A 27,354-nucleotide genomic window follows, 5' to 3' on the forward strand; every position below is an offset into this window, starting at 1 on the left:
ACTGTACATCCCCCATCCTCAGGGGTGTGTAGGAAGCCTGAGACAGTCAGGAAAGTAATACATACAAAAATATTATTTACAGTGCAACATAGTGGGGAGGAGGTGGGGGAATCCAGACTGGATTTTCCACCCATCAGCCCCTCCCTCTCCCCAAACTTTCTGCCTTATGCAAACAGTGACAGTTCATTTTCAAGGTACAAAACAGAATATCTCTGAGTGGTTTTACTAATTTGCAGTCTCTGAGCTGGAAGGAAATTTCTGAGAGGTGACTTTAAAAACAAAATAAAAAAAAAACAGCCTCCAAGTTTAAATTAAAAATAATTCAAAAGAAAAACTTGCTTTGTATTTGTATTTGAAACATCTCCAAACCATCTCCACCAGCTGCTAAAAGGTCTTGCTAACCTGATACAAGAAAGGAATATTAATGTCCAACATGGGGCATTCCCCTGACCCCCCCCCCCCCGCTGTGGTTCCCTAAACACCCTTCCCACTCTTGCAACAGTCCAGTTCTGCCAACAGGATCTAATCAGTCATGACATGCCCTCTGCAGCTTCTGTTTTTGTTCAGGCCCTATGTAAACACTGACTATTATTTTTTAAGACAAAGAGATCCCATCAATGGCCCATAGATAAGAATCAGCGCTGTGGTTCCAGCAGTCAGGGGTCAATTCCTGGCTGGCTGTAGCAGAGCTAAAGCTTTGGCCTTTACAAGGGACCTATGGAAGAGTTAAGGCCCTAAACGTAAGTTCTGGTTTTGAAAGAGGGTTATAGTAAACCTATTAAGAACAGTAGTGGTAGGCGGATTTGAACTACAGTCCCCAGGGGGTTGGGGGGGAGGCTCCTGCCTTGTTTCCCACCCTGAACTGGGTGGTCTCTGTGAGGAATATCCAGTTTCAGAAGCCTGGTGCCAAGAAATCAGACGTCCCTGCAAGATCAGCTAGGAAGGGGCACAATTAAGTCTCCCAGGCCCTTCATGCATCAGCAGTTTGACACTCAGGTCCCAATGACCCCAGAGTTGGGCCAACCCCTCCTCCTCTGTGTGCTTCACGGGGGACGCAGCTTGTTTTCCTCCTGCACTCATGGCAGTGGATCTGTCCCAGGTTTTACGAGGGGGCCATATGCCCATGGCAGGCGGTATCACAGGCTGCTGGCTTAGCAATCCCCAGGGGAGATGGGTGGAGGGGTTAAGTGCAGAGATCACCAGGAAATGGTCCGTCTGGATGGCTGTTTGGCTTCATGGGGGAGAAAAGAGGTCCTCACACCAGCTCATCCAGGAGTGTCCCAATGCCTTGGTGGGGCTCCGTGGGGCCTGTGATGGGCTTGTTGCACATGGGACAGACGCAGCGAACCTCCAACCATTTCACTAGACACCTGCAGCCAAGAAACAGAGAGATGGAGGGGGTGAATTTAGGACAGACGTGTCCTTCCCCAGCTCCCTGAGCCCACTACCCTCCTCACTCCTGCCCTCCCAAGTATGATGTCATGGGCCCACACAACCCAGCAGGCTCCCGCACCTGGCACGCACTAACCCAGATGGGAAGAGAGTCATTTCTCCTCTCTATGCCCAGGTGTCTACACGCCTCCCATTCTCTCCCTTGCTTATCAACATGCTGCTGTATGTTACTCTGGTGCCCTGCCCCCTCATCCAGGGATCCCAAAGCAGGTGAGCGTGAGAAGGCTCCAGAGGTAGGAGAGAACTTTACCTCTGTCCCTCCCTGATGCTCAAGTCCCAAGCAGATCTCCCACCTCACCCTTCCCTAGTCAGTGCTTCTCTCTGAACACAGCCTTTGCATGGAGAGGGGGAAGCAGTGACTCTGTGTTCCAACGGGGAATCTGTCCCTTCCTGGAGTCTGGATTCCCTGCTCCCACTCATGCAGTGGAGGGGGCTGCAGAAATCAAGGGGGCCAGCTGCAAGTGCTGATTTAGGAACTCAGTTCTAAGGCCTGTAAGGGACCTCCCACGTCTTCCAAGTCCAGTCCTTTGCTATCGCAGGAAACCCCATCATGTAATCCCACCCAAATTTACCAGCATCTTAAAATAAGCCCACCACTGTTTATCCCCACTGCTCCTAGTGGGAGGCTCCTCTGGTGGCTAGAAACCATCTTCTCATGTCCAGACTAAATTTATTCCTGGCCAGTTTACACCCAGCCAAGATGTGAATCCCCAAAGCAAAGGCAGGCTGAGGCTTATTGATGGGAGGAAGCCTGTCCTGGCTCCCCAGCTGGCTTAGCATATGGCTAGAAGGCAAAGGGGTGTAGCCAGGTGACTTGTGCACATTATTATCCAGCTTGCTTAGAGCTGCTCTGGGCATCTTTGCCATCCTGAGAGGGGAAAGGACCAGACATGGGGCCTCTTACCACCCAGGAGCTGTATGAGGCATAGGCTGGGCCTCTCTCCAATCAAGGGCATGAGAGGCATAACTGAACACTGGGCCTCGTGCCAAGTTGGGGGCACGGAGCAGGCTCTGGGCTGTCCTTGGCAGCTACTCACTTTCTGTGGAAGGCATGTTGGCATGGCAACACTCCCAGCTCATCTTTCACTTTAAAGTCTTCCAGGCAGACGGCACAGGTCTGCTGTGGAGAGACAGAGAGGAGGGGAGGAATGAGCCTGCAGAACAAAGCATCACACCCACAGGCACCAGAGATCCCAGACGGAACCAGCCTCACTCTGTCACCAGCACCGCTTGTCTTTTGCTCCCTCGGCAGCTCATTTCACACAGCCAATAAACAGCCCTCGGAAGGGGAGTTGCTCACTGATACAGGCTGCATCTGCACAGGTAGGGGCCTACCTAGCATCTCTGTTTCCCAGAGCCACCCAAGTTACTCTCAAAAAGCATCCTCATCGTGCCACAGGCCTTATGCAGGGTCACACAGTGAGTCAGTGGTAGTCCCAGGCAGGTAAGCTGAGCTCTCTGGGCCTGTGAATGTTCATCTGACCTCAAAACCCCATCTTATTACAAGATACGAGTTTCGTTAAAAGGCATCTGCTCCCAGGCAGCGAAAGTAGCATAAGGGTTCAGGTCCTGCTGGACCTATCCCTTATCCTTCAGGTAACAAAAGCAGAAAGAAAAGGGGCTCAGAGGGGGGCAGCAATCCCATGAGGCCTGTTCTCAAAATTCAGGATAAAAATCAGAGTGGAGGCTGTCCTTACCCCATGCAAATTTAACTTCCTGGCATCACCTTTCAAGACCACCTGCAGGAGAAAAGGGAAAAGAAGCAAGCAGATGAGGATCAGAAGCAGTTATCAAAATGACTGGGGTGGTTATTTTTAACTAAGCAAATGTTGTGCTTGTGAAAGTTGTCAGCCTGACAGTGCTGGAGACAGAAGGCCTCTGTTTATCCAGACAGCAGGCAGCGCACAAGCAGTAGCAGTGCTAACTAATAACTGGTACACAATTCCGCCAGTCTGAGCTTCGACTCAGGATAACCCCAGCACTGGGATAGCAAGGCAAGCTGCAGGTCAGGACTGAAGTGCATCAACCGAGCGGTGTGTGGGGAGCCCTGGCATGGAACAGCGAGGCAAGGACTTAGGAGCACTAGAGCTCCCAGAGCTGGAATGTCAGGGAGCTGCAAATCAGGATTGAGGGGCATTGGCAGAGCTCTATGGAGAGGCCTGCCCTGTACGTGACCACACCATTCCTGACTCCAGCCAGCAGTGACCGTCCTTCCCTCTCCTCCCCACAAATAAAATCCTTTGGGACATTTGACCTTGGACAAAGAGCCTCTGCAGTGGTTGGTCTTTCCCCTCCAGAGGACAACAGCTGACTGCCCGGGGCCTATTCCCTTGTTGTATATGATTCCCATTGTAATCCTGACTGGCTTTTCCCCAGCACTGGCTTTGCTTTGGCTCACAGCCCAGCACTAAACCACCCTGGGCATTCCCCCTGCAAACCCAATACGCAGCCATGCCTTAGCACTGTTCTCTGTAGGTTCTCAGGTCCTATGCACCACTTGTGTCTCCACTCTGAAGGCCTGGGAGGTAAGCTCACAGGCCTTGCACTGGTCTCCTGCTCAGGGGTGAATTTCACCCTTTTGTGAACAGAGCGGCATTGAGACCCTGCCTCTAGAAACCAAGGTCGAGCTATCTGTTCAAATCCAGCTCTGGGTCAGCAGTGACCTCAAGTTAGTTCCATCAATGGCTTTTTCGGGTGTCAGTCCAGTTCCTCATAGAAAAGTGAATGGCTCACAACTCCCTCCCCACACTGGCACTAATCTATGTGCTTGTAAATATCACAGGTCTGCCGTGAAACCATACAGAAATATTTAGAAATTAGCCACACTTTACCTCCTTGTATCCAAATCTTTCACTCTGTGCCTGATGTCGAAGTTTGCTGGTGAAGGAAAAATAATATATTCTGTCATAAAACATGCTTTGTGAAAGCCAGTTGAGGCTGATAAGGGACTCAAATGCAAAACTCAAGCTCATAAAACTAAGGAAATGCAGTGTAAAGCCTACATACATCTTCTCACAGAGAAATCCCTACAGACACACACCATCCATCCCCCCTCAGACCCAAATCCTCAGAGATATTTAGGTGCTTGACTCCCATTGATTTTTGGGAGTCAGCTGCCTAAATACCTTTGAGGATCTGGGCCCAAGGTCACACTCAAACCACCTTTACTCTGCCCTTCATTTGATTCCAGTGATCCTGTGGGATATGGGAATTTTCAGTTGGAGAGGACCAGGAAAGGTCATCAAAGCCTGAGCAGCACAATGAGAAGGTCGGAGACAAGTCTGCTTTCTCTGCTGAGGTATACTGTTGATGCAAATCTGACCTAACTGCACAGGAGGCATGAGGAGAACTTGGCTTGCGGGTCTATAATTGGATAGGATTAGAGTCAATCATGACCATCAGCAACTGAAAGTCATCACCTCCTGAAAGCTCTTTGGGATCCTCTAAGAGGTGATCTTTGTCCAGTTTATAGTCTGAGAGGTGCCTGTATCAAAAAGAAACACTGCCTGTTTCTCACTAAATGGCCCCCTTGCTTCTGGTTTCAGCAGAGAAGCCAAGGAAAATGAGCTCCCTTCTTCCAGCTCCTCCTGAAGGGCGACCAAGGAAATAAAGGACAATTATATGAAAACTATAGGACAAAGCTTATTATTAAGTGACACCAACCCACAGAGATTTATTCATAGTGCAAAATACATTGCAATCAGAGTGAATGGGCCTTTTCATAAGGGACTCTAGGGTAGTCAGTCCAGAACTTTTCACCGACACTATATTTTAAAAAGAATTCCTACATTTTTTTAAATCAGTTCAAAAAAATCAGATGAGATTTTCAGCATTCATATTCAACAATTAAGTAGCATTTCTGACGTGTTTCAGACATTCACCCTGATGCTTAATAACCCCTTTCAGGGAAGCAGCATCAGGTAGGAACAGAGAGACATATGGTTGTCATAGAGTGTTGAGCACTCATAATGGGAACCCAGCTCTTTTGATAAAGCTGGACACAGATTTTCAAAAGCTTCCTCTGATTTGTGGAGTTCCCATGTTGGGGACCCCAGTTTGAGATGTCGTGTGCCTTTCAGACATGCTGAGTACCTGCATCTCCCATTGACTTCAGCTAGAGCTGTTAGAACCCAAAGTGTCTCAAGTTGGGCACCCGGTAACAGGCAGCTGAAGACAGTGGTTGCTTTGGAGAATTTTGGTCTTAGTGTCTTGTCTAAGGCCACAGACAGGAAGCCATTTCTGAGATGGGACTAGAACTCATGCATACCCAGCTCCCAGATTTGTGCTTGGACCATTATGCTAGGCCTGTCCATGATCCAAATGAAACAGACAACGTCCCTCCCTTCACTCCTCTGCAAGTGAAAGCAGCTGGCACACACTGCTGCAGGGAGGGTATTTATTCAGGACACTAGTTTGCTGTTGTCCAAAGGCTGCAAGTTCATTGCTAAACAGAGCACAGCGTCTCCCGAAATACCAGCAGGAATCAGAGGACGGGGCCCGATAAGATCATGCAGCCTGCGGCCCCAATTGTTTCACTTAGGAAGTAGTGAGTGTTCCAGGAAGCACCGTATTTCCAGAGTTCCGCTGACCCATCAACAGCAGCTCGGCCTGGCCCCAATCTCAGTCTGATGAGGGAGCAGGGGAGGGGGAGGCAGCACTTTCCCAAAACTCCAGTGGGATGTTACACAGGGTGGTGACAAAAGAGATCCCTGAGCCATGCAGGCAACAGATGGCTTTGTTCGTTTCTCCTGCACCCCAGGCTCAGAAAACATCACCCCCTGGTCCCACCGCTATGAAGTACTCATGGAAAACCCTCTTGGCTGAGGGATACCCTTCCGCTATCTATGCTGAGCATCACAGGAGCCTGGGAAGTCTGTTACCCCAGCAACTGAGCTGTGTCTATAATCTGTGCTTCTCTTCCCCGAGCACTGCCAGCATCTTGCAAGCTGTTTGCCTGCTGTGCCCAGCCACGGATGGGGAGGAGCCTGGTTTATAGACACCCTGAGAGAAGGGAGGGAGGATGAGTGGGTGAGAATGTGTGGTAGGGCCAGATAAGACACATGCCCCAGCCCCATAAGGACAAAGAGCTCCTCCCAGTTTACACAGAAACTTGTTTTATTTTCCCATGCGTTCCTCTCTTGCTTTGATTTATGCAGAGGGATTTTATTCCCCAGGGGATGGGACAGGATGCAGCACCTGGTCCTCAACAAGATCCTGTTTCGCACCTGTTTGTATTACAGCTGGGCTGAGTTACCTAACAGTTGGCCACCCAGAGCCTTCTCATTGCTCTCCGGCCATAATGCATTGCCCACATCTGCAGTCCTCCTTTGAACCCAGGAAGTCAGCGTAGCTACTTTCCTCAAGCTGTTCAGGAAGACAGTCACAGGATCACCCATCCACTGCTCTAACTGGAAACAGAAGCCAGGACTATGTGGCTTGTCCTGGCCTCCATGTGCTGAATAATCACTGCTGACAAAATGAAAATAAACCCCCTCGTCCCTACATGTGCAACAGCCACTCCTCCCCGTAGTCGACAGCAGGGCTTGGACCCAATGCCATCCAGCACAGGCTAAAGGAGTAATTTAGTGGGTAGCAGTTGTAGGCTGTTATCCTCTAGTGGCCCAGACATGGGTGGAGGGATGGAACACAGCACATACTTTGCCAACGTGTTACACATGGATGTGGAAAAGCAAAATGCTGGGGGGTTCTTACTGAGCCATCTCCTGTGTGTATGACTGGCAAGCCGGGGGCTGGGGCTGGCCTGAGGCTATATATTTATCTCTGTGGTGCCTCTCACTCTATTCATCTCTCTCTCTCTCAGAATCTCAGTTCACTCCCAGCCTCCGAGTGAATGTTAGACAGCAGAGGCCTGAGAAGGGCCCCTCACACACACAGAGCATCCTTTATGTGCTGTAAGCAGGAGTGGCATAACAGCTGCAGGAATGGCTTACTATCAACCAGAACAATTTCCTGGGCAGCCTGCCTCCCCAGTGCCCCCACGCACGCAAGCCAGAGAGACAACCAGGCTCATTATTCCAAGCTGTAAAAAGCCCAGGTCACTCAGTGCCTCCTCCAGACCCAACAGCTTATTTTTTTTAATTAATAATATTAACTAAATCACTGGAGCAAGGGAGCAGCGGAGGGTGGGGGAGAAGTTGTTTCCAGAGCAGGGCAGTGAACAGCTGCTTGGCATGAGCTAGCACCGGGCCAGGGTACTGTATCCACAGCGGTCTCTCTGGCAGGGTGAGGCATCAGATCTGAGCCTGTGAGAGGCAGCTGCTGTGCTCCCTGCCCCCAGCAAGATCCCACTGCAGAATCCAGAAGCTATGGGGCATGGCACAAAGGCAGATATTGCACTGCCAAAGGCTGCAGAGTTAGGTCACAGGGTACTGGGAGGGTACTGACTCCTCCTCTCTTATCTTTTTGGGTTTCCTGAAAGTTTGATATAGTTCCCTTGCAAAGGACAGACTCTTAGATCCATCCCACGCAGCAAGTTACAATTGCACGACTGAGGGGCACTAGCAGAGCCGGGAAAGCTGAGCGGGGAGCCCAAGATGGCAACAGCAGGATGGAAGGGCTGCAGATCAGGAGAAAGGTGCAAAGCTGGACAAGGTCTCAGGACTGTAACAGCAGGGGCTGCTGCCGGGCAGAAGTGAAGTGCATTAGCAGGGCTGGGTGGGGCCCAGCAGTGGGGTAATGAATTCAATTTTTCCCAATCCCCTGGAACTTTTCTAGACATCCCAGTTGCTGCTAAACTCAAGAGTTTAAAAATAGCCTTCTTCAACAGGGAAGGGTAATGAAAAGCCATCCTCCCCCCTTCCCCTATAAACAATGCATCAGTCTAGCTCGGTCACCTCAATAATACGTCCCCCCCCCCGCCTTCCTGCCACTTCCTGCTCCGCTCAGTCCCAGTCCCTTACTTAGACGGAGCCCTGCGGAGACCAGAATCCTGGCTTGGCTCAGAGCCCTTGCGGGGAGTCGATTGTTTGCTCCTTGGGGAAATGGGGCGAGTGCTCTTGGCAAATGGTTCCCAGCAGGCTACGGAAATAAACAGCAGAGGCAGCGACAAGCAGTTTGCTCAGAGCAAGGCTAGACAACATGGTGCTGAAAATGCCCAAGCCCTTCTACATTCCAGCTTCTGCTGTTGCTACCCTGGGTGGAGGTACGACAGCGGGCGAAGAAGGGGGCGAGTTCCTTGTCCCATTTTTGCCAGCGCTGATGCGGCTTAGATCTCAAAGTGGGCTGTCAAAAATGGAGGCACCTAAAATGAGAGGCTGCTTTTGGAGGCGGGGGGGGGAGGGGGAAATGGCCTAAATGACTTACCCAAGGTCTAACAGTGGCAAAGTCCAGAAAAGAACCCAGATGTCTTGATTCCCAGGCCTGGACTGAGACCACGAACCCAGGCTTTGTCCATGCTGTTCTGTGCGTGAGTTTGCCTGGTAGTCACTAACACTGGAAAACACCCCTTCCCTTCTGCTGTCTCCCCAGCGTATTACTCCGGGGGGCTTTATCTGAAGCAGGAGAAGCTGCTAATTTCTAGCCCTATGTGTGGTACATACAGAGTGTACTGTACTGGGCCAATTAACAGCTGCTGTTCCAAAAGGTGACACGTGGAGGGACCAGGTGTCAGGTGACAGCAGAAGCCTCCAAATGCGGAAGGGAAATTGCTGTTCAGAAGCTGCTTTTGATACTCGATTTGCTGGGGCAAAAAACCCCTCAATCCAATTTTCACGCTGTCCTCATCCCAAACTCTATCCCTCCCCAGTGGAGAGCTTTCCCAGCAGTGCCCAGCCTGGGTAAACATGGGGTTAATGCTCATGGATTGGTGACCATGACCAGCTGTGAAGCTCAAGGCAGATGGATGGGCTCTAGCGACACAGAAGAGATGAAATTATTCTAATAGGTTTAATAAAAATAATAGATCTCAGACTAGGAATGGAGGCGACAGGCAGCTTCTGGGAGGCTAGTCAAAGCTTCTAAAAATAGTCCCAGATCCTCTGATGATGCCATCTGCAGAATTCTCCTGGTGCGTGTCAACACGGGTCAGGTTTGCAGCAGATCTCTTCCTCGGCTCTGTAACCCCAAACACAAATCAGCTCTGCGCCTGGCTAGCTGTTGCTTGTTTGCTCCTTGATGGGGAGAGACTGCTCTTGACAAATGATTCCCAGCAGATTACAGGGCGTATGGGGGGGAAGGGAGGGATGGTTATTTTTTTAAGGTGTCACTTCTAAAAAGCACTGTGGTAGAAGGACTGTATGATTGCAGTATGAATGAGGTATATGACAGCCTCCAGTTATAATTTGCAATGGGAAGCTTGTTCATTCTGCTTCCTTAAAGGGACCTGGAGGTCAGCAGAACCAATGGTGTACTTCCCCTCTCACAAAGGTCTGCAAAGCCCATGAAGCTCTTCACTTGTCTTATTCAAACCATACGTTTGAGGGCTCTTTAAAGAAAAAAAAAAAAACAGTTGCAACAGCCCAGCCCACATAAGCAACCCTACGATAACAAATCAGAATGCTCAATGCAGGACTCATAAGCAATCCTACGATAACAAACTCCTGTGTGTGTGTGTGCTGGAGGAAAAATTTGCTAAGGCAACATTTCAGGCATTTGTTGTAGCCAAGCAGAAAGAGAAAGGAACATATAGATCTTTGTATTATACGTATATAAAAGTGACACTGTACACTGGGGCTGTTCAGTGGGTTTATTTGGGATTCACCCCAGTGGGATCCCACTAGGCTCAGTGATCAGTGAGAGTCTGAGGTTGCTAGGATTCTTCATGGGAGTTCTTAAAACAAGGGTACGTTAGTCTGAGTCAGGGTTGCCAACTATCATGGATTTTATCACAAGTCTCAGGATTTTCTTCAAGACCCAGCTCCTGGAGTCATATGATTCTATGAGACTCTCAGCTTTCACCTAAAAAAATTCCAATTGGCCCCCTGGACACTAGTGTCCTTAGACCACCCAAAAAGCAGCTGGGGGTGAAACTTTCCCAGGCTGGAGCCCTGAGGTCAGCTGATAGACAGGCTCCCCTGTATCCTCCATGGCAGGTGCATGCAGAGCCCATTGGGTCCCTAGCTCACCTGATGAAGTAGCAGCAGAAGATGAGGCTGAGCACAAAGACAAAGATGCCGGTGCCGAAAATGACCATGTAGATATTCAGCGGTAGATCCTGGAAGGTGATGGGAGGCATTGTGCACGATTTATTGGTATAAATCAGCCCCAAACCACAGAAGCATCCTTTGGGGAGAGAGAAACAGCCTTTAGAATGAAGAACGGAAGAGAGAAAATGGAAGACGATCAGATTTACCCTTCTTAGAGAAACACAACTTTCCCTCCCCAAATTCTCTGCTTGGGGTAGACAGCACAATTGTAACCCACTGCAGCATTTGTTGTGTTCTTCTCTTGTTACATCCCCTAGCTAGATAGCTTGGCTCTTTAACTCAAGATGTAAAGACTGATGCTTCTAGCTTTGGAGATCCCCTTTCAGTTCCTGGGGTGTTGGCCATCACACTATAGTTATGGCTTTAATCCTTAGTGGGAAGGAAGGGAACCTGGCTAACCCGGGCTCCAGCCACTGAACAGATACCCCCTTGGATTCTCCTCAGACACATCATGCACCATAGTGGGTAGCTATGCAGAAGAAAGTGACTAAGAGGAGGGGTATACTGCAAAAGGGGGGGTGTTCTTAATTTGGGATAGCAAATAGCAGTGAAGACACAGCAAAGCAGATTACCATAAAAATGGCCATACTGGGTCAGACCAAAGGTCCATCCAGCCCAATATCCTGTCTACCGACAGTGACCAATGCCAGGTGCCCCAGAGGGAGTGAACCTAACAGGCAACGATCGAGTGATCTCTCTCCTGCCATCCATCTCCACCCTCTGACAAACAGGGGCTAGGGACACCTTTCCTTACCCATCCTGGCTAATAGCACTTAATGGACTTAACCTCCATGAATTTATCTAGTTCTCTTTTAAACCCTGTTATAGTCCTAGCCTTCACAACCTCCTCAGGCAAGGAGTTCCACAGGTTGACTGTGTGCTGTGTGAAGAAGAACTTCCTTTTATTTGTTTTAAACCTGCTGCCCATTAATTTCATTTGGTGGCCCCTAGTTCTTATATTATGGGAACAAGTAAATAACTTTTCTTTATTCACTTTCTCCACACCACTCATGATTTTACATATCTCTATCATATCCCCCCTTAGTCTCCTCTTTTCCAAGCTGAAAAGTCCTAGCCTCTTTAATCTCTCCTCATATGGGACCTGTTCCAAACCACTATCATTTTAGTTGCCCGTCTCTGAACCTTTTCTAATGCCAGTATATCTTTTCTGAGATGAGACCACATCTGTACGCAGTATTCAAGTTTACCAGTATACCAGTTCAAGTTTAAGCCTATAGGGCAACCTGGAGTTGATCCTGAGCTGCTAATCTGAGGGTATGTCTACACTACGAGAGTAGTTCGATTTAAGTTAAATCGAATATGTGCAATCGATATTAGAAAGTCGAACGTGTGTGTCTACACTAAGGACAGTAATTCGACTTTGTCAGTCCACACTACCAGGGAAAGCGTCGACATTGGAAGCAGTGCACTGTGGGCAGCTATCCCACAGTTCCCGCAGTCCCCGCTGCCCATTGGAATTCTGGGTCGAGCCCCCAATGCCTTCTGGGGAAAAAAATGTGGCGAGGGTGCTTTTGGGTAACTGTCGTCATCCGTCAGTCACTACCGCCCTGCCTCCCTCCCTGAAAGCGCCGGCGGGAAATCAGTTCGCGCACTTTTTGATCAGTGACAGCGCGGACGCCACAGCACTGCGATCATGGATCCCGCTGCGACCATCGCTGCAGTTGTGGCCGTTCTCAACACCTCGCACCTTATCATACACCTTTCCCAGAGGCAGATGCAGAGAAATCAGGCGAGGAGGCTACGGCACCGCCGTGAGGGCCTGAAGTCGGAGAGTAGCACAGAGCTGTCAGAAACCACGAGCCCCAGCGCCCAGGACATCACGGTGGCAATGGGGCATGTGGATTTTGTTGAACGGCGATTCTGGGCCCGGGAAACAAGCACGGACTGGTGGGACCGCATAGTGCTTCAGGTCTGGGATGAATCCCAGTGGCTGCGAAACTTTCGCATGCGGAAGGGGACTTTCCTGGAACTTTGTGACTTGCTGTCCCCTGCCCTGAAGCGCAAGGACACCCGCATGCGAGCAGCCCTGACTGTCCAGAAGCGAGTGGCCATAGCCCTCTGGAAGCTTGCAACGCCGGACAGCTACCGGTCAGTCGCGAACCACTTTGGCGTGGGCAAATCTACCGTGGGGGTTGTTGTCATGCAAGTAGCCAAGGCAATCGTCAAGGTACTGCTGTCAAAGGTAGTGACCCTGGGAAACGCGCAGGCCATCATAGATGGCTTCGCTGCGATGGGATTCCCAAACTGCGGTGGGGCTATAGATGGGACTCACATCCCTATCCTGGGACCGGGCCACCAGGCCAGCCAGTACATCAATAGAAAGGGCTACTTTTCAATGGTGCTGCAAGCACTGGTGGACCATCGGGGACGGTTTACAAACATCAACGTCGGATGGCCGGGCAAGGTTCATGACGCTCGCGTGTTCAGGAACTCTGGTCTGTTTAGACGGCTGCAGGAAGGTATTTACTTCCCGGACCACAAGATAACTGTGGGGGATGTGGAGATGCCTACAGTGATCCTCGGGGACCCAGCCTACCCGCTAATGCCCTGGCTCATGAAGCCCTATACTGGCGCCCTGGACACAGAAAAAGAACTGTTCAACTACCGGCTGAGCAAGTGCAGAATGGTGGTGGAGTGTGCTTTTGGCCGTCTCAAGGGGAGATGGAGAAGCTTACTCACTCGCTGTGATCTCAGCGAAACCAATATCCCCATCGTTATTGCAGCTTGCTGTGTGCTCCACAATCTCTGTGAGAGCAAGGGGGAGACCTTTATGGCGGGGTGGGAGGTTGAGGCAAATAGCCTGGCTGCTGATTACGCCCAGCCAGACAGCCGGGCGATTAGAAGAGCCCAGCGGGACGCGCTGTGCATCCGGGAGGCTTTGAAAGCCAGTTTCAAGGCTGAGCAGGGTACCCAGTGACTTTTAAGTTTGTGGACACAGAGGCAGAACTTGCCCCCCTTTCTTTACCCATTTGCCGTCGACTATCCTCTCCACCTACATACCCCCTTCACCCCCTTCCCAAAAAATAAAGTCTGTTCTCTTTTGTTAATGGACACCGTTGTCTTTATTACTGTTTTCGCGGGAATGTTTTAAACCTGGGACGCAGACTGTGGCGGGGGGCGGGTTTAGGGTTGTGATGCAAATGATGCCTCTAAACTCCAGGAATGACAGGCTCCGCGGTGGTGGACTGGTTGTTTCAACGGAGCCTGCCAGCCCTCCTGGCCGGGACTGCGTGTATGTGTCGGCTATGTGACTGTCTTGCAGGGGGAGGAGGGTTACAGATCCCCTGCTGCGCGGCTCTGTGATGCAGGGTAAGGACCGCTGCATAAGATCTGTAACTGCCCTCCCCCGCCACCAAGTCACAGAGCAACACCACCGCCCCCACCACACAAAACATGAAAACCACCTCCCAGACTGACCAGGATAACTAGTCACTGCACTGTATATGTGCCCTGCTGCTGCACCTGCCCCCCGCTAAAGGTGACTGTCCTGTCCAATGACCAAGCCCCTTCCCCCCCCTTCAGACAGACTCCCCTCCAAAAGAAGAGGATGGAAACAGAAATGAACAGAAACGTATTCTTTATTAACAACCGCACATGGAACGGGGGGGTGAAACTTGGACGGGGTCTTGTGTGAGGCGGGTAGGAAAGGACTTTTCAAATTTTGGGGAATGAGAGCCTTCTAGTGGTAGAGCAGTCCGCAGGGGTGGAGTGAAATTTTTCACGGCCCCTTCCACCCCTCCGTGTTTGGACTTTGGGTGAGGGGGGTATGGGACTTGGTGGCGGGGCAGGGCAGTTACAGAGAGACTGCAGCGGGGCTCTCTCCTCCTGCCTCCGGTCCTGCAGAACATCCACAAGGCGGCGGAGCGTGTCCGTTTGCTCCCTCATTAGTCCAAGCAGCGTTTGAGTAGCCTGCCTGTCCTCCTGTCGCCACCTCTCCTCCCGTTCAATGTTTGCCCGGTGCATTTGGGACAAGTTCTCCCTCCACTGTGTCTGCTGGGCTGCCTGTGCTCGGGAGCAGCCCATTAGTTCAGCAAACATGTCTTCCCGTGTCCTCTTCTTCCTCCTCCTAATGTGCGCTAGCCTCTGGGCAGATGTGGCTGTGGGAATTGGAAAAAGGGAGTGAATTCCTGAGACAGATCAATGTATCTGTGAACAGAGAACATAGTCTTTCTCTGTGAACAAGACCATGCAGAGCACCTATCACACGCGCACTGAGGACAATGTCGAATTTTCGGCCCTCGCCTACAGTGCCTGCGGTCTTGCTGTGGCGAGCTGAGGAGCAGGGCAGGACACCGGACTTTGTCTAGATGGCAAACATGGTAAGCCGTAGACTTGTGGCTGCTTAAAACTTTAAGAGTGGCACTGGCCTCCTGTCACATAGAAAGCAATGCGAGTCTCTGCTGGCAGCAATCCTGCAAGCATGAACTCTGCCCCTGTCCCACCCCCTCGCGGCTGTAAACCGCGTGGCTGTAAACCGGCGGTTGCAGTTCTGTAAAGGGACGGGCAAGCAGTCCCAATACTAACTTTCCCCTACCTAATTCACAGCAGGGAGCCATGCCAGACATCACCCTCCTGAAGGTCTCCGAGAGCCAGAAGGAGAAGATGCTCCGGGACAGCCTGCAGAAACCGGGGCCATTTGCTGCACTGCTGTGCAAGGCCATGATCCCGGAGTACCTGCTGGCGTTGTGGCAGGGAAACGTGTCCTACCACGGGGGGCCTAACAAGCTCTCCCTGCCCAGGAACCTGCTGATGAGACTGGAAAAACACCTGCAGGAGGTGTATGAGGAGTTCTCCCCGGAGGATCTCGCCTCTATCCCCGGTTACATTGACCAGTTCCTGGCTTAGGTGCCCTTGGAGGGACAAATGACTTCAGGGTTTTGGGCACTATAATCATGAAGCGGACATTGTGCAATTTTTTGAAAATGGTTCGGACTATATATATTGAGGCGCCCAAAAAAAGACAAATCATGATACACTTTGCAATGATTCCCCTTTTGTTTGACTTTCCTGTTTACATGGTTTGCAGCACTTTACCCACTGTTCATATTTTCAATCTTCCTGTTTTGTTGCAAATAAATGTTTACATGTTTTAAAGCACTTTAGCTACTGTTAATATTTTAAATACGCCAGTTATGTTGTAAATAAATGTTTAGATATTTAAAACACTTACTGCTTGATCCTTCCCCTGAATCTGTGTCTGGGGTAACGGCTGGGGAGGGTTGGTAGGGGATCTCTGTCAGGGTGATGAAGAGCTCCTGGCTGTCGGGCAAATCAGCGTTGTAAGCGCTGTCTACTGCCTCGTCCTCCTCATCTCCTTCCTCCTCTTCCCCGTCCGCTGAGGAACCGGCCGCGGACAATATCCCATCCTCAGAGTCCACGGTCACTGGTGGGGTAGTGGTGGCGGCCGCACCTAGGATGGAATGCAGTGCCTCGTAGAAACGGGATGTGTGGGGCTGGGATCCAGAGCGTCCGTTTGCCTCTTTGGTCTTCTGGTAGCCTTGTCTCAGCTCCTTGATTTTCACGCGGCACTGCGTTGCATCCCGGCTGTAGCCTCTCTCTGCCATGGCTTTAGAGATCTTCTCATAGATCTTTGCATTCCGTCTTTTGGAGCGCAGCTCTGAAAGCACGGACTCATCGCCCCACACAGCGATGAGATCCAAGACTTCCCGATCCGTCCATGCTGGGGCCCTCTTTCTATTGGATTGCACGGCCATCTCTGCTGGAGAGCTCTGCATCGTTGCCACTGCTGCTGAGCTCACCACGGTGTCCAAACAGAAACTGCGATTCAAACTGCCCAGACAGGAAAAGGAATTCAAATTTTCCCGGGGGAGTGGCTGGTCAGAGCATCCGAGCTCGGACTGCTGTCCAGAGCGTCAACAGAGTGGTGCACTGTGGGATAGCTCCCGGAGCTATTAGCGTCGATTTCCATCCACACCTAGCCTAATTCGACATGGCCATGTCGAATTTAGCGCTACTCCTCTCGTTGGGGAGGATTACAGAAATCGATTTAAAGAGAGCTCTATGTCGAACTAAATGGCTTCCTGGTGTGGACGGGTGCAGGGTTAATTCGACATAACGGCGCTAAATTCGACATAAAAGCCTAGTGTAGACCAGGCCTGAGTTAAAAGCCATGTTGTCATGTCTCCACTGCTATTTTAACCTGAATTAGCTAACCCGAGTTAAAAACACACTTTTTTTGTGGTGTGCACAGGTTTGGAAGGATTAGATTTGTTTAAAAATTGGTAAACGTTGATTTCATCGCACACATACAAACCAAAGAAAAATTATTTCCATCAATAATAATACAAATTTAGATAAACAGGATTTTCTTACTTTGCCTAAGAAATTATTAGAGTTAAAATCCAGCGACCTAGACTTTTGAATTAAGCTGTTTACCAATGGACTAGTGAATGAATAGTAAAAATGGGTCGGAGTTGACTTAAAGAGATTTATTTACTTTGTATATTTTGGCATGTGGCGTTGAAAATCTGTGTTTTAACAGTTTATAAAGCTTTAACGTTTTGAATCTTAACATCTACAGTCATTAAATAATGGTCTGACGCCCCCCCCACCATAATTTCCCTCAGTTGTGAAATTTTAAAATGGGTAAAAAAAGCTTAAAAATCAGCCATTGATTATTATCTGTCAAAATTATAAACAAATAAACATCAAATTCTGCCAAGTCTAAGTGCAGACATAGTCTATGTATGAATGGCCTCTGCTCCCACAACATCGCTCTGCTCCCTAGTCTGAGTCCACGCTGCTGACTTCACTGCCTCAAAGCATGCTTTCACTCCCATTAGTCCTGTGGGGCCAACACAGCCACAGGAGAGCAAACTGGAGTCTTGGTCTGACCCATGCATCCACTAGAGAGGATCCAGTCCAACTGCAGAAACTTTATTGTGGCTTGTAGAGTGAAGGACCCTGCTCTGGAGCTGTGAGTGAGTGAGAGAGAGAAGAAATAGCCTTGCTATGTCCTCTTTACAAAGTCTCTTTTATGACCATTGCCACATCTTCAATGCAATGCCTTTATCTCCCCGAGATCTTCCCTTGGGAGACTCGAGACTTGTTAGGGCTCCTTGGGGATTGCCTTAGCTGAAGGCCACCTTTGTTCTACCTCAACGGGATTCTTGCTGTGACATTGTTCTTAGCACGTTTCCCCTGACCCCCAAGGCCAGAGATTTCAGTTCTGCACGTCAATCTTTGGGTTTGTCTGCACTGGAGACTTGCCCTGATTTCAGCAGCTGGTGAAACCCCCCAGCTTAGATGGGATAAACTGCTAAAAGCCAGTTTGCACTGATGCAGCTCACTTTAGTTCCAAGCAGAGGTTAGCTGCACCATGCAAATATTGTTAATTGTTATTTGTATTGCAGCAACGCCTAGTGAGCCCAATCATAGACCAGGGCTGCACCGTGCTAGGTGCTGTACAAACAGAACAAAAAAGAGACAGTCCATGTCCCAAATTGTTTACAAGCTAAACAGCAGCTTTGCTGGTCTATACGAAAGGTTCACCCTGGTGCAGCTACACAGATGTCTAGAATCAATGCAAACCTCTGGTGTAGAGAAGGCCTTAGTTGTGCATCAACAGTGGAGATGCTACAATGCAGTCCTGCAGCATGATGAGTGCTTCTCTGTTATAGGTGCTGTCAAAAGAGGAGCAAAGGGGACACCGTCCATTTGCTTTTGATCTATGCTTTTCTCAATCCCAGGGGAAACTGATTTTAATCAAAATTATCATCCTCCTTCAGCATCTTGAACTAAAAGCACCAGAGCCAGGAAGCCAGGCATTTGGAAGACAAGCACATACTCTCTATCTCCATAGAAATACACAAACTCCCTTCCTAGTCCAATGTAAGGGCACAGTAGAAATATGCTTGAAAAACAGGGACAGTTGGCATGTGTCATTCCAGCCGTGTGCTAGCGCACAAGAGCCAGAAACTGAAATGGACTAGATCCTTCACTAGATTCCTGCTTCCAAGCCTGAAGTGGTGACACACTCAATGGGCCTTCTCCAAAACCAATTGAAGTCAAGGAGATTTTTTTCAATTGTCTTCAGTGCACTTTGCATTAGGTCCAATATGCCCATGTGTACCCAGACGCACTCACCAATGCACTCCTCCTGCAGGTCATCTTGGTGCTAGAGGGTAGTGTGGGATTTTACTTCTCTACATTCATAGGATTGTTTCCTTAGGTTTTGGAAACTCACAGGACCCACCAAGGATGCATCTAATTTGGGACTAGAGTCAATGGCAAAAATCACAGCTACTATTCCAGAGGCATCAGCCCAGGAGTCCTAAACGGGGCACAGCAGACTCTGGTAGGAGGGCAATGGTAAAGCAGGGGATTATAAACCCAACCGTCTCAAGGAGTGGGGAGAGAGATGCAGTTCAAACAAAGAGAAGAATGCAGTGGAAAAAAACCCAAAGCCAGTGCAGACTAACTCCCCGGGAAGCTGTTGCAAAGCAAGACTCTGCCATGAAAAGGCACCGTCTTTGTACGTCAAAATAATGCTGACTTAATGAAAAGGGGAGCTTTGATTTCACTTTAGATCGTGCTCAAATGGGAATTTAAAAGGACACCAGTCTCTGAACTGAGGCCCCATCTGTGTTCTCAAGTGCCTCTTCCTCTCCCCTTTCCGCTCCAGCACCCCACGTCCCTGCTCTGCTGAATCTCATTAAAATCCTCCTAGAAAAACACTTAAGGCTTTAATTACAGCCAATTAAATCCCCCTTCCCTCCCCGCAGCTTCTGGTAACAGTGAAATTTCCCCTCTGCCATTAGGAACAGAGAGGGGCAGGGCAATTGGTGGAGTTGTGGACAGTGGTGCATGAGCACAGAAGTCACAAGAGAGATGCTTTGCATGCTCCTAAAGCAGCGCCATCTCCCTCCTAAGCAGACTCCCATAGGAGCAAAGCGGGAGGCATGGAGAATCTGAGCTACAGCTGCCTGGAGACAGCAGCATGTGTCTAGTGAATGGGGAGGGGTCTGTGAGCTGGGACTCCTGAGTTCTAGTCCCATCTCTTGGAGGGAATGTGAGTACAGACGGGGACTGGGAGCCAGGGCTGCTGAAGTGAAATCCTGGCCCCCTTGAATTCAATGGCAAAATGCCCGCTGACTTCAGTGGAACCAGGATGTCACCCTTGCAATCTACTCCCTGTTTTTCTACGCATTCACTGTATGAACTTGGGCATGTCACCTCACCTCTTATTTTATCCATTCATTAAATAGGGATGATGCCGCTTCCCTACCTGTGGAGGAGGATTGTGGGGTTATGTAATCAACAGCTATAAAGCGTTGGACAATCCTGGGATGAAAAGTGCTATGGAAGTATTATTAATTAATAAATAGTAGTTATTCAACAACATTCATCTCTTCCCATTTGAAGTCCCAGACATCCCCCAATAAGAGGTATTTATTAGTTCTGTAGCACAGTAAGCATGCACCATGCTTGTAAACACATGAACACAAGGTTCCTATCCTAAAGATCAAAGGCCAGATTCTGCAACCCCTACTCACATTGCTGCTTCAGGGAGGGTCAGAGCCAAATACTATAGCTGGATGGATAATTATATGTCTGGTACTAAAATTTGTAATTATACAAATCAAGATAAGGGCTGTCAAAGTTCATGCTTCAGGGTGTAAACTGATCCTTCCAGGGGTCAGGAATGAAACTCCACATACCATCACCTCTGTGTACTGCTAGCTAGGAGCTTTATAGGGCATCTCTTTTGCACTGTTTTGAAGCACTGGGTATTCATTGAACCTGATGGAGCAGCGATCAAATCTGGTATGACAGGAGGCAGGGTACTTGACTGTATGGACCAGTGGTCTGCTCCTGTATGGGAGGGGACAGGATACTGTATAGACTAGTGATCTGATCCACTACAATAGGAAACAGCATTTATCATATTGGGAGAGGCCCATCTAACTCAATATCCTGCCTCTTTTTGTATCAGAAGAAAATACATGATCTATCTAATCTCCTATGCCACTTCCTGTTGGACTGAAAAAGCTCATAGGCCCACAAAGTCCTGTATCCCTTCTCTTGCCATACTGGAATAGAGCAATACTCCACATTTGCCAGCATCCTACTCTCCAGATCATCAGGGACAGGAAAAGAGATTGGAGAGAAGTGGTCTCTTCTCACTGTTCTGAATAAAACTACTCAGAAATGATCAAAACATCATTAAATCACCCATTAAAAATAATGACACAATGGTGGTATCCATTGTGGCCATATTTAACTTAAGAGTCCTCATTTGGGATGCAGGCAGTGGAGCAGCTGTTACTGGATACAGGAAGGCCCATTAGAAGTCACCCCAAAAAGTGATGACTAATGATGGTAATAATGGGCCATGCATACATAAGAAACAGGATAAAAAAAATTAAAGTACACAACCCAGCAGAAGTCTACTTTGAAGCAGTGAGCTATTTTTAGCACCTACTGCAAAGTGCTAACCACTAAACCCTGGCCGTGTCTCTGCACAAAGATTTCCAGACAGAATTTGCTAACCAGTTATATGAAGTCTCTCTCTCTCTCTCTCTGGCAGTCTGAGGTCTATTAGCGACTCAGAGGAAGGATATGGTTTCGTCACTAGACTAGAAAGCAGGTGATCTGGGTTCAAGTCTCGGATCTGTCATGGACTCACGGTGTGATCTCGGGCAAGTGACATCAGGCCATGTGTTCAGCTCCTGTTGTCATGCTTCCAGACAGACTTCAAAGAGTTTGGACTCCCCGCTGGCTGGGGAGTGGAGAATGAAACTCCCAGCTCGTGGCTTCTCTTGCCTTGAACCCTGAAAGCGGTGACTCTAAAGGGGTTTTTTTTTTGCATCTGGACAATGTAAAACAAACACCTGGGGCAGTTGCGAGTAGCCTAGTTGTATGGCAGATTATCACTGGTCATCGAAAGATGATCTGGATTTATGAGCAAGCCTCTTGAGTAGTTAATTGATCACTCATTTATAATGGGGTGGAAAATCCCCATCATAAATAAGTGGGCCTAGAGCAGGACTCAAAACAAGAGAGAAAAGAGAAAGGAAAGCCAGCTACAGGGAATCTTGATTATGTGCATAGAAAGACAGGGTGAGCTAGGCAAGGACAGTCCATATAATAGTAGTACCTGGCTTCTTATTTATGAAGCCCAGAGGGACCTCAGAGAGCTCTTAAGCATTAACGGTGTCAGAGTGAGCTTCCCAGCAGGCCTTCACCTGCAATAGTTTTAACTGAGTCAGGGGACCTGATACTAACATTGTTCCAATGTGTAGTCTAGATAGGACCTTGCCTTTGCCCCGTTTGGACATGCCCATAAACACACACCCTTGCACAGAATCTCTGCTTCTGGGAGCACATTTCTCTGGCTCCAGTCTGGCTCCATGCTTGGGAACAAGCATAGGAGAATCATGCTCTGGCTACTGACTATTTTCCTAACATTTCCCACTGGTGGCAGCAGCAGTGGGAATACTAGTTTGCAAGAGGCACCACTGGCAGCTGGCATTTAACCACCTTGCCATCAAGACCTGCTCCAAGCAGGATTAGTGACACAATAGTTGGAACACATGCCTTTAACCTAAGAGTCTCACTGGAATTAGCAGTGGGAGTCGAACCTACAGTAGCAACAGTGGGAAATTTTAGGAGAAAGGGGAAAGAATAAAACCTTAGTGATTATCCCCCACTCCTGTTCTGAAGGAAGAACGGGACCTTGCTCTCCAGTGTGCTCTCCAGCCACAACACAACTAATTTTAGATGCACCCACTTTGCAAGTATCATTAAAAACAGGCATGTAGAACCCAAGAGATCCAGTTAGAAATGTCAGAAAGGGAGCCAGCCAGACTTGGAGGTAGTGTCCCTTTCCAACAGCAAACTAGAGTCCCAGGCTTCATCTAGACTCCGATTTTAAAAGGTGTGTTGTTGGAGCATGTTAGGTAAAGTTCTAAAAGTGTAGCCTAGGCGAGGCAGCATAAGCTTTAACACATGCTAAACTAGTCGAATAATCACCAAGGCTCCTCCTAATTCAAACAACACGCCTTTAAATTCTAGCCTAGATAAAGACCTTGTCCACATGGACAACTGCGTCGGTTCACGTAAATCCAATTTAAAAGCTATTTAGATGAATTGGTGCAAACCCCTGTGTAGACTCTGATTTCAGTTTAAGAGTGATTTATTTAGGTTTATCTTAAATCAATTAGGATTAGGTTTAGGTTTAAGATTAAATTAACGAAACCCTTCTTAATTCGAAATAAAAGAGTATCCATTTAGGTGTTTGCATCGGTTTAAGCAAAATAGTGCATGTTTGTATATACACAATATCTGCACTTGAAGTTTTTTAACAAATCATCCTCTGATGAGGAAAGCTCCCCTCATGATGTAGAAGCCACTACTCCATTTTGCTGAAGAAAAGCTTACATTTGTATAGGGCTACAACAAAAACAATGCGCAGACAGCAACAATCTAATCTATTTCCCAGAGCTGTGTGGACAGATCCTGGGCTCACAAACCAGGATGCAATGAGACAAGCCATGTTAATTTTCAACGTTTAAAAGCAACACAAAGTCTTTTTAAAAAATAAAAAATTGTTTGCTGAGGTAGAGGAGACCAAACTTGTTAGCACAGGTGGGAAATTTTCTTTTTTCCCCAAAAGGTTCTTAGAGGGAAACAATGGAGAAAAACCAGCACTTGACCCTGTCCCTTCAAAGTTACTTGTCAAGGACAAGATTTGCATTTGCTAGCACGTATTTAGGCATGAGATCATAAAGAGTCTAAGTGCCAGATTCACTCCCAAGCAATCCCAGTGAGAATGATTTTAGCCTCAAACATGTACAGGCCTGCAGATGAGAAATGGGCAGCAGAACCATTGCCGGATTGGGGGTCTACGTTTGCAGTTATAGAGGTATGGCCGGGTTTCCATTGACTTCGCTGGGTGCAAGAGTCTGCATTCACGGCCCCATCTGGATCAGTGCAGATGCCAGGGTCCAGCCACACTGATCAGAATCAGGGCTTTGAGCAAGTGCAGGCCTTTGAGCTAGCCTCACCCCACTTACTGTTTAAGATGAATCAGAAACTCAGCAGGTCATTAAATAAACATCACTCCCACCCCCCAATAAAAAAGGTACACGCTTCACATCTGTAAACGGAATGCAATATCCATTTCAGTTCTTGCTCTGATGCTAGAAGACTTCTAAACGCATGCATTCCCCCAAACCAGCAGTCCACAACGGGGGTCATGGCTTCCCTCCACATAAAGTGACAGGTAGGTGGCTCGTTTGACTCTCATTTACCCACTGGTATCTCTCTATGTGACAGAATATAAATATATAATTCAGTATTCTGTAAATAGTTCAACAAGAAGCAGTATGTTTTATATACTTATAAATAAATAATGGAAGTTGGAACTCAAAAGTTAACTGTAGCATGCACTACCAGCTACAAATATTCAACAAACCCTATTTATGTTGAAAGATCAATTTGTCCATCAGGGTTTAGGCTTAACACACTAAGGCCCCAATCCTGCCAACACTTATGCTCGTGGTTAACTTTAAGCATGTGAGTAGTCCCAACATTCACAAAGCAAGGTGCCTAAGGTTAGTCTCCTAAATCCATGTTTAGGTTCCGGAATAAGAGTGGTCTAGTTTTCAGCCTTTCCAAGCATCCTCAGCCTTTGAAGCCAATGGAGCTGGGGGTGCTCAGAACCTCTATAACCCAATCTCTGTTATTTAGGAGCCTAGATATGGATTTAGGAGGCTAACTTTATGCATCCAGGTTTGAACATTTTTCTCTGCTTTCTTTATATGTATTTTATTTTAAAGAGAATGCATGCATTCAGAACAAGTTAGCACTTAACATATGGCAAGACCATTGGCTTCCTGTCCCCAAAGCTGCATGAGAACAGGCAGTATATGAAGAGGTATTATGGAAAAGGAAGCCACTGGTTGCATTATATTTCACTTCAAAGCCTGCAGCTCTTTCAGAAATTTAAATAAACTGACCTTTGTTACTCAACTATGGCTTAATGATAGAATCCCCAGCACAATTTTGAACTACTTAGTCATAAAAAATGGTTTATTATTTTTACAAAAAACTCACGAATATACTTGATTTTGTCTTCATGTCCCTTTTGTATGTTTAGCACAATACAATGGAGATACAAGGCCCTGTCTTGAGTCCTTTTTTAACAGGTTTATCCCCATTCTGTGGCCCCTTGAAAGAGGGATTTTCATTATAAGCAGCATCAGAAATGAATACTTGGCAAATTAATTTAGTAATTGGCTTCTATTCACTGGAGCTAAGCAGGATTCACTGTGCTTGAAATAAACTGATTCTCTTCCCCACTCCCCTTCCTTTTCCCTTCCATTGTCTTTAAGCACATGGCCAATCGACTGTGTATGTGACATGTGTTAGTTAAATTTCATGAAACTATATACAATTAAGGGAGGGGGAAACGCAATACAAACTAGGTTTAGAACAAAAGCCTCTTGAAATAATTGATCCAAGCTCAGCCTGAGTAGGTCCAAGAAAGGATTCTTCTTCTAATTAACCACATTACATACAAAGAGCATTTACCATCTGCTAGCTATTAAAACCACAACATCTCTTGCAAGAAAAAGAAAAAGAAGGGGGGGGGGAGTGAGAGAGGAATCAGACTAGGAAAACAGCAGAAAAGAAATAAAAAGTTTCTAAAACTAAACTGAAAAGATTTCTATAAAATTATTTTGAATTGTATTAAAGGTAGTTTGATATTTAAAGACAACTGAGATTTTTTTTTTTTTTGGTAAAGGAAAATAAAAAGCAGCAGTATAAGCAAATGTAATTTGGCGGTTGGGGGGAATTGGATTCCAAAGGTTTGCTGATCTTTATTAGCCACAACAGAAGCTAAATGCTTCAAGAGCAACACCATGTTCAGCGTTGTTTTTAATGGAAGCTGTGAATGAATTGGCTCATTCACACAGCTAGTATTAAACAAATCCTAGTAATTGTTTAACAATATTAAAATTAACCATATTCAAATTCTTACTATCGACTCCAATCACAAATGGATGAAGGGGAAAAAATCTCAGATCGACATGAATAATTAAATTTAACAATGTGAGGAGGAAATATATACATATGAACTTAATAAAGCTGGAAAAATTAATCCCTTTTGGATAGTGGTTCACCTTGCTTTGACTTCATCAAGGATCACTAGCAAGGCCAGCTTTAAACACACACACAAACACAAAGAGGAGAGTGGGAACAAAGCCTGAGCTTACATCTCACATACTTCAGCAGATCTCTCCCACTCCAGATCTCTAAGGAAATGACAGCCTTTTTTATCTCTTTAAAATATCTTTGGATTTTGTTTACAGAATCAGTCTGCCTTTATAAATAGGAACAGCTTCCCACCCCACCAATGTAATACAATGAACTTGGGCATAGCTGGTGTCCATGTGGGGAGGGAAACCACTTTCTCTCAACACAAGGAGACTTTGAGTGCTAGCGCACACACACAACCAGCACACGCACACACACCCAGCTACTCACCGTTACACCACTGAAATGGGTGCATCAATGAGTCCCAAAGTCCTGCAAGGAAAAGAGAAATAGAGAAGAGGATCCTTTCACTTGCGGGGATGGGGAGTTTAGCAGCACTCGAAAGAGCTCTCTTCTCACTACCAGCAGTCCAGAAAACAGGCTTGATGGGTTTGTAAGTGACAAAAGAAAAATCCCAGAGCAAATAATGATAGAACTGCAGAGCAGGAAAGTTGATGGTTTGGGTAACAGGGGCCTATTAGTTTGCTAGATCCTACAGTTGCAATTTACAAGCAGCTCCTGCTCAGGGATTGTCTCCTATTCTCTGATACATTTGTATAAGGCTTAGAGTGACAAGAAGCAGCCTCCCCCCGCCCCCCCCAGCTTGGTAGCCACACACATAACCAATCACAGCCTGAGCTGCTTGCCTCATTAACATACTTTCCTTTTAAAGGTTGAGTGTGATAGGCTGGCTTTGAAGCGTCTCTCCAGCCTATGGCTTTCAGACAACAGGCAACGTGTGCTTTTCTGCATATGTACTTAGCTAATACAATGTAACTTTAATTTTATTTTTGAAAGCCTGTTAGTGAACTCAAACACAGCTGGGTTTGTCTTTCATAGGTGTGAGGGTCATCAAAGAGTCCTCCAAGAGTTAATGATTAAAGATGCATTTTTCTACAAGGAGCTAGTCTGCTTTTTAGGGCATATACATCCTAAAAAGTAGAATAGCTCCTCTTATTCTCTTTGAAGGTCACAAATTACAATAACAACAAGGAGTCCGGTGGCACCTTAAAGACTAACAGATTTATTTGGGCATAAGCTTTCGTGGGTAAAAAATCTCACTTCTTCAGATGCATGGAGAAGAAGTGAAGTTTTTTACCCATGAAAGCTTATGCCCAAATAAATCCGTTAATTTTTAAGGTGCCACCGGACTCCTTGTTGTTATTGTGGATACAGACTAACATGGCTACCCCCTGATACTTGACAAATTACAATACTTCTTAGCATTTACACCAGGCTTTATACTGTCACAACATTGTGCTAACATGACACTAATTAGACCTCACTGTACCCCTAATATGTAGAGATTGGGAGATCAAGGCTTGGGGTATAATGGAAGTTACTTGTCCAGGTCCATGCTCATGAAATCAGAGGTAGAGCTTGGATTAGAATTTGGGAATCCAACGTTCCTTACCCTGGGGTGAGACCATTGGCC

At 47.5% G+C, this 27,354-nt stretch overlaps 1 protein-coding gene across 1 annotated transcript; it reads right to left on the reverse strand.

Annotated features, from left to right (window-relative positions):
- Positions 1-471: 471 nt before the first annotated feature.
- On the reverse strand, positions 472-26,449 carry RNF122 (ring finger protein 122). The gene is made up of 6 exons (XM_024217688.3): positions 26,151-26,449; positions 10,536-10,692; positions 4,284-4,329; positions 3,150-3,191; positions 2,490-2,572; positions 472-1,370 (listed from the first exon to the last, which is right to left on the reverse strand). Exons 1-6 carry the CDS (start codon positions 26,173-26,175, stop codon positions 1,256-1,258), a joined length of 468 nt encoding a protein of 155 aa, XP_024073456.2. The 5' UTR covers positions 26,176-26,449; the 3' UTR covers positions 472-1,255.
- Between the last annotated feature and the right edge of the window lie 905 nt (positions 26,450-27,354).

Source organism: Terrapene carolina, unplaced genomic scaffold (genome assembly GCF_002925995.2).
Source record: "Terrapene carolina triunguis isolate 2854851 unplaced genomic scaffold, T_m_triunguis-2.0 Scaffold53, whole genome shotgun sequence".
Taxonomy (NCBI): Eukaryota; Metazoa; Chordata; order Testudines; family Emydidae; genus Terrapene; species Terrapene triunguis.

Coding starts and splice junctions, on each gene's coding strand:
- RNF122 (XM_024217688.3), bottom strand. CDS start 26,175: ATGCACCCATTTCAGTGGTGTAACG. Junction 10,693..26,150: donor CCCATTTCAGTGGTGTAACG/GTGAGTAGCTGG, acceptor CTCTCCCCAAAG/GATGCTTCTGTGGTTTGGGG. Junction 3,192..4,283: donor AAAGATTTGGATACAAGGAG/GTAAAGTGTGGC, acceptor TTTCTCCTGCAG/GTGGTCTTGAAAGGTGATGC.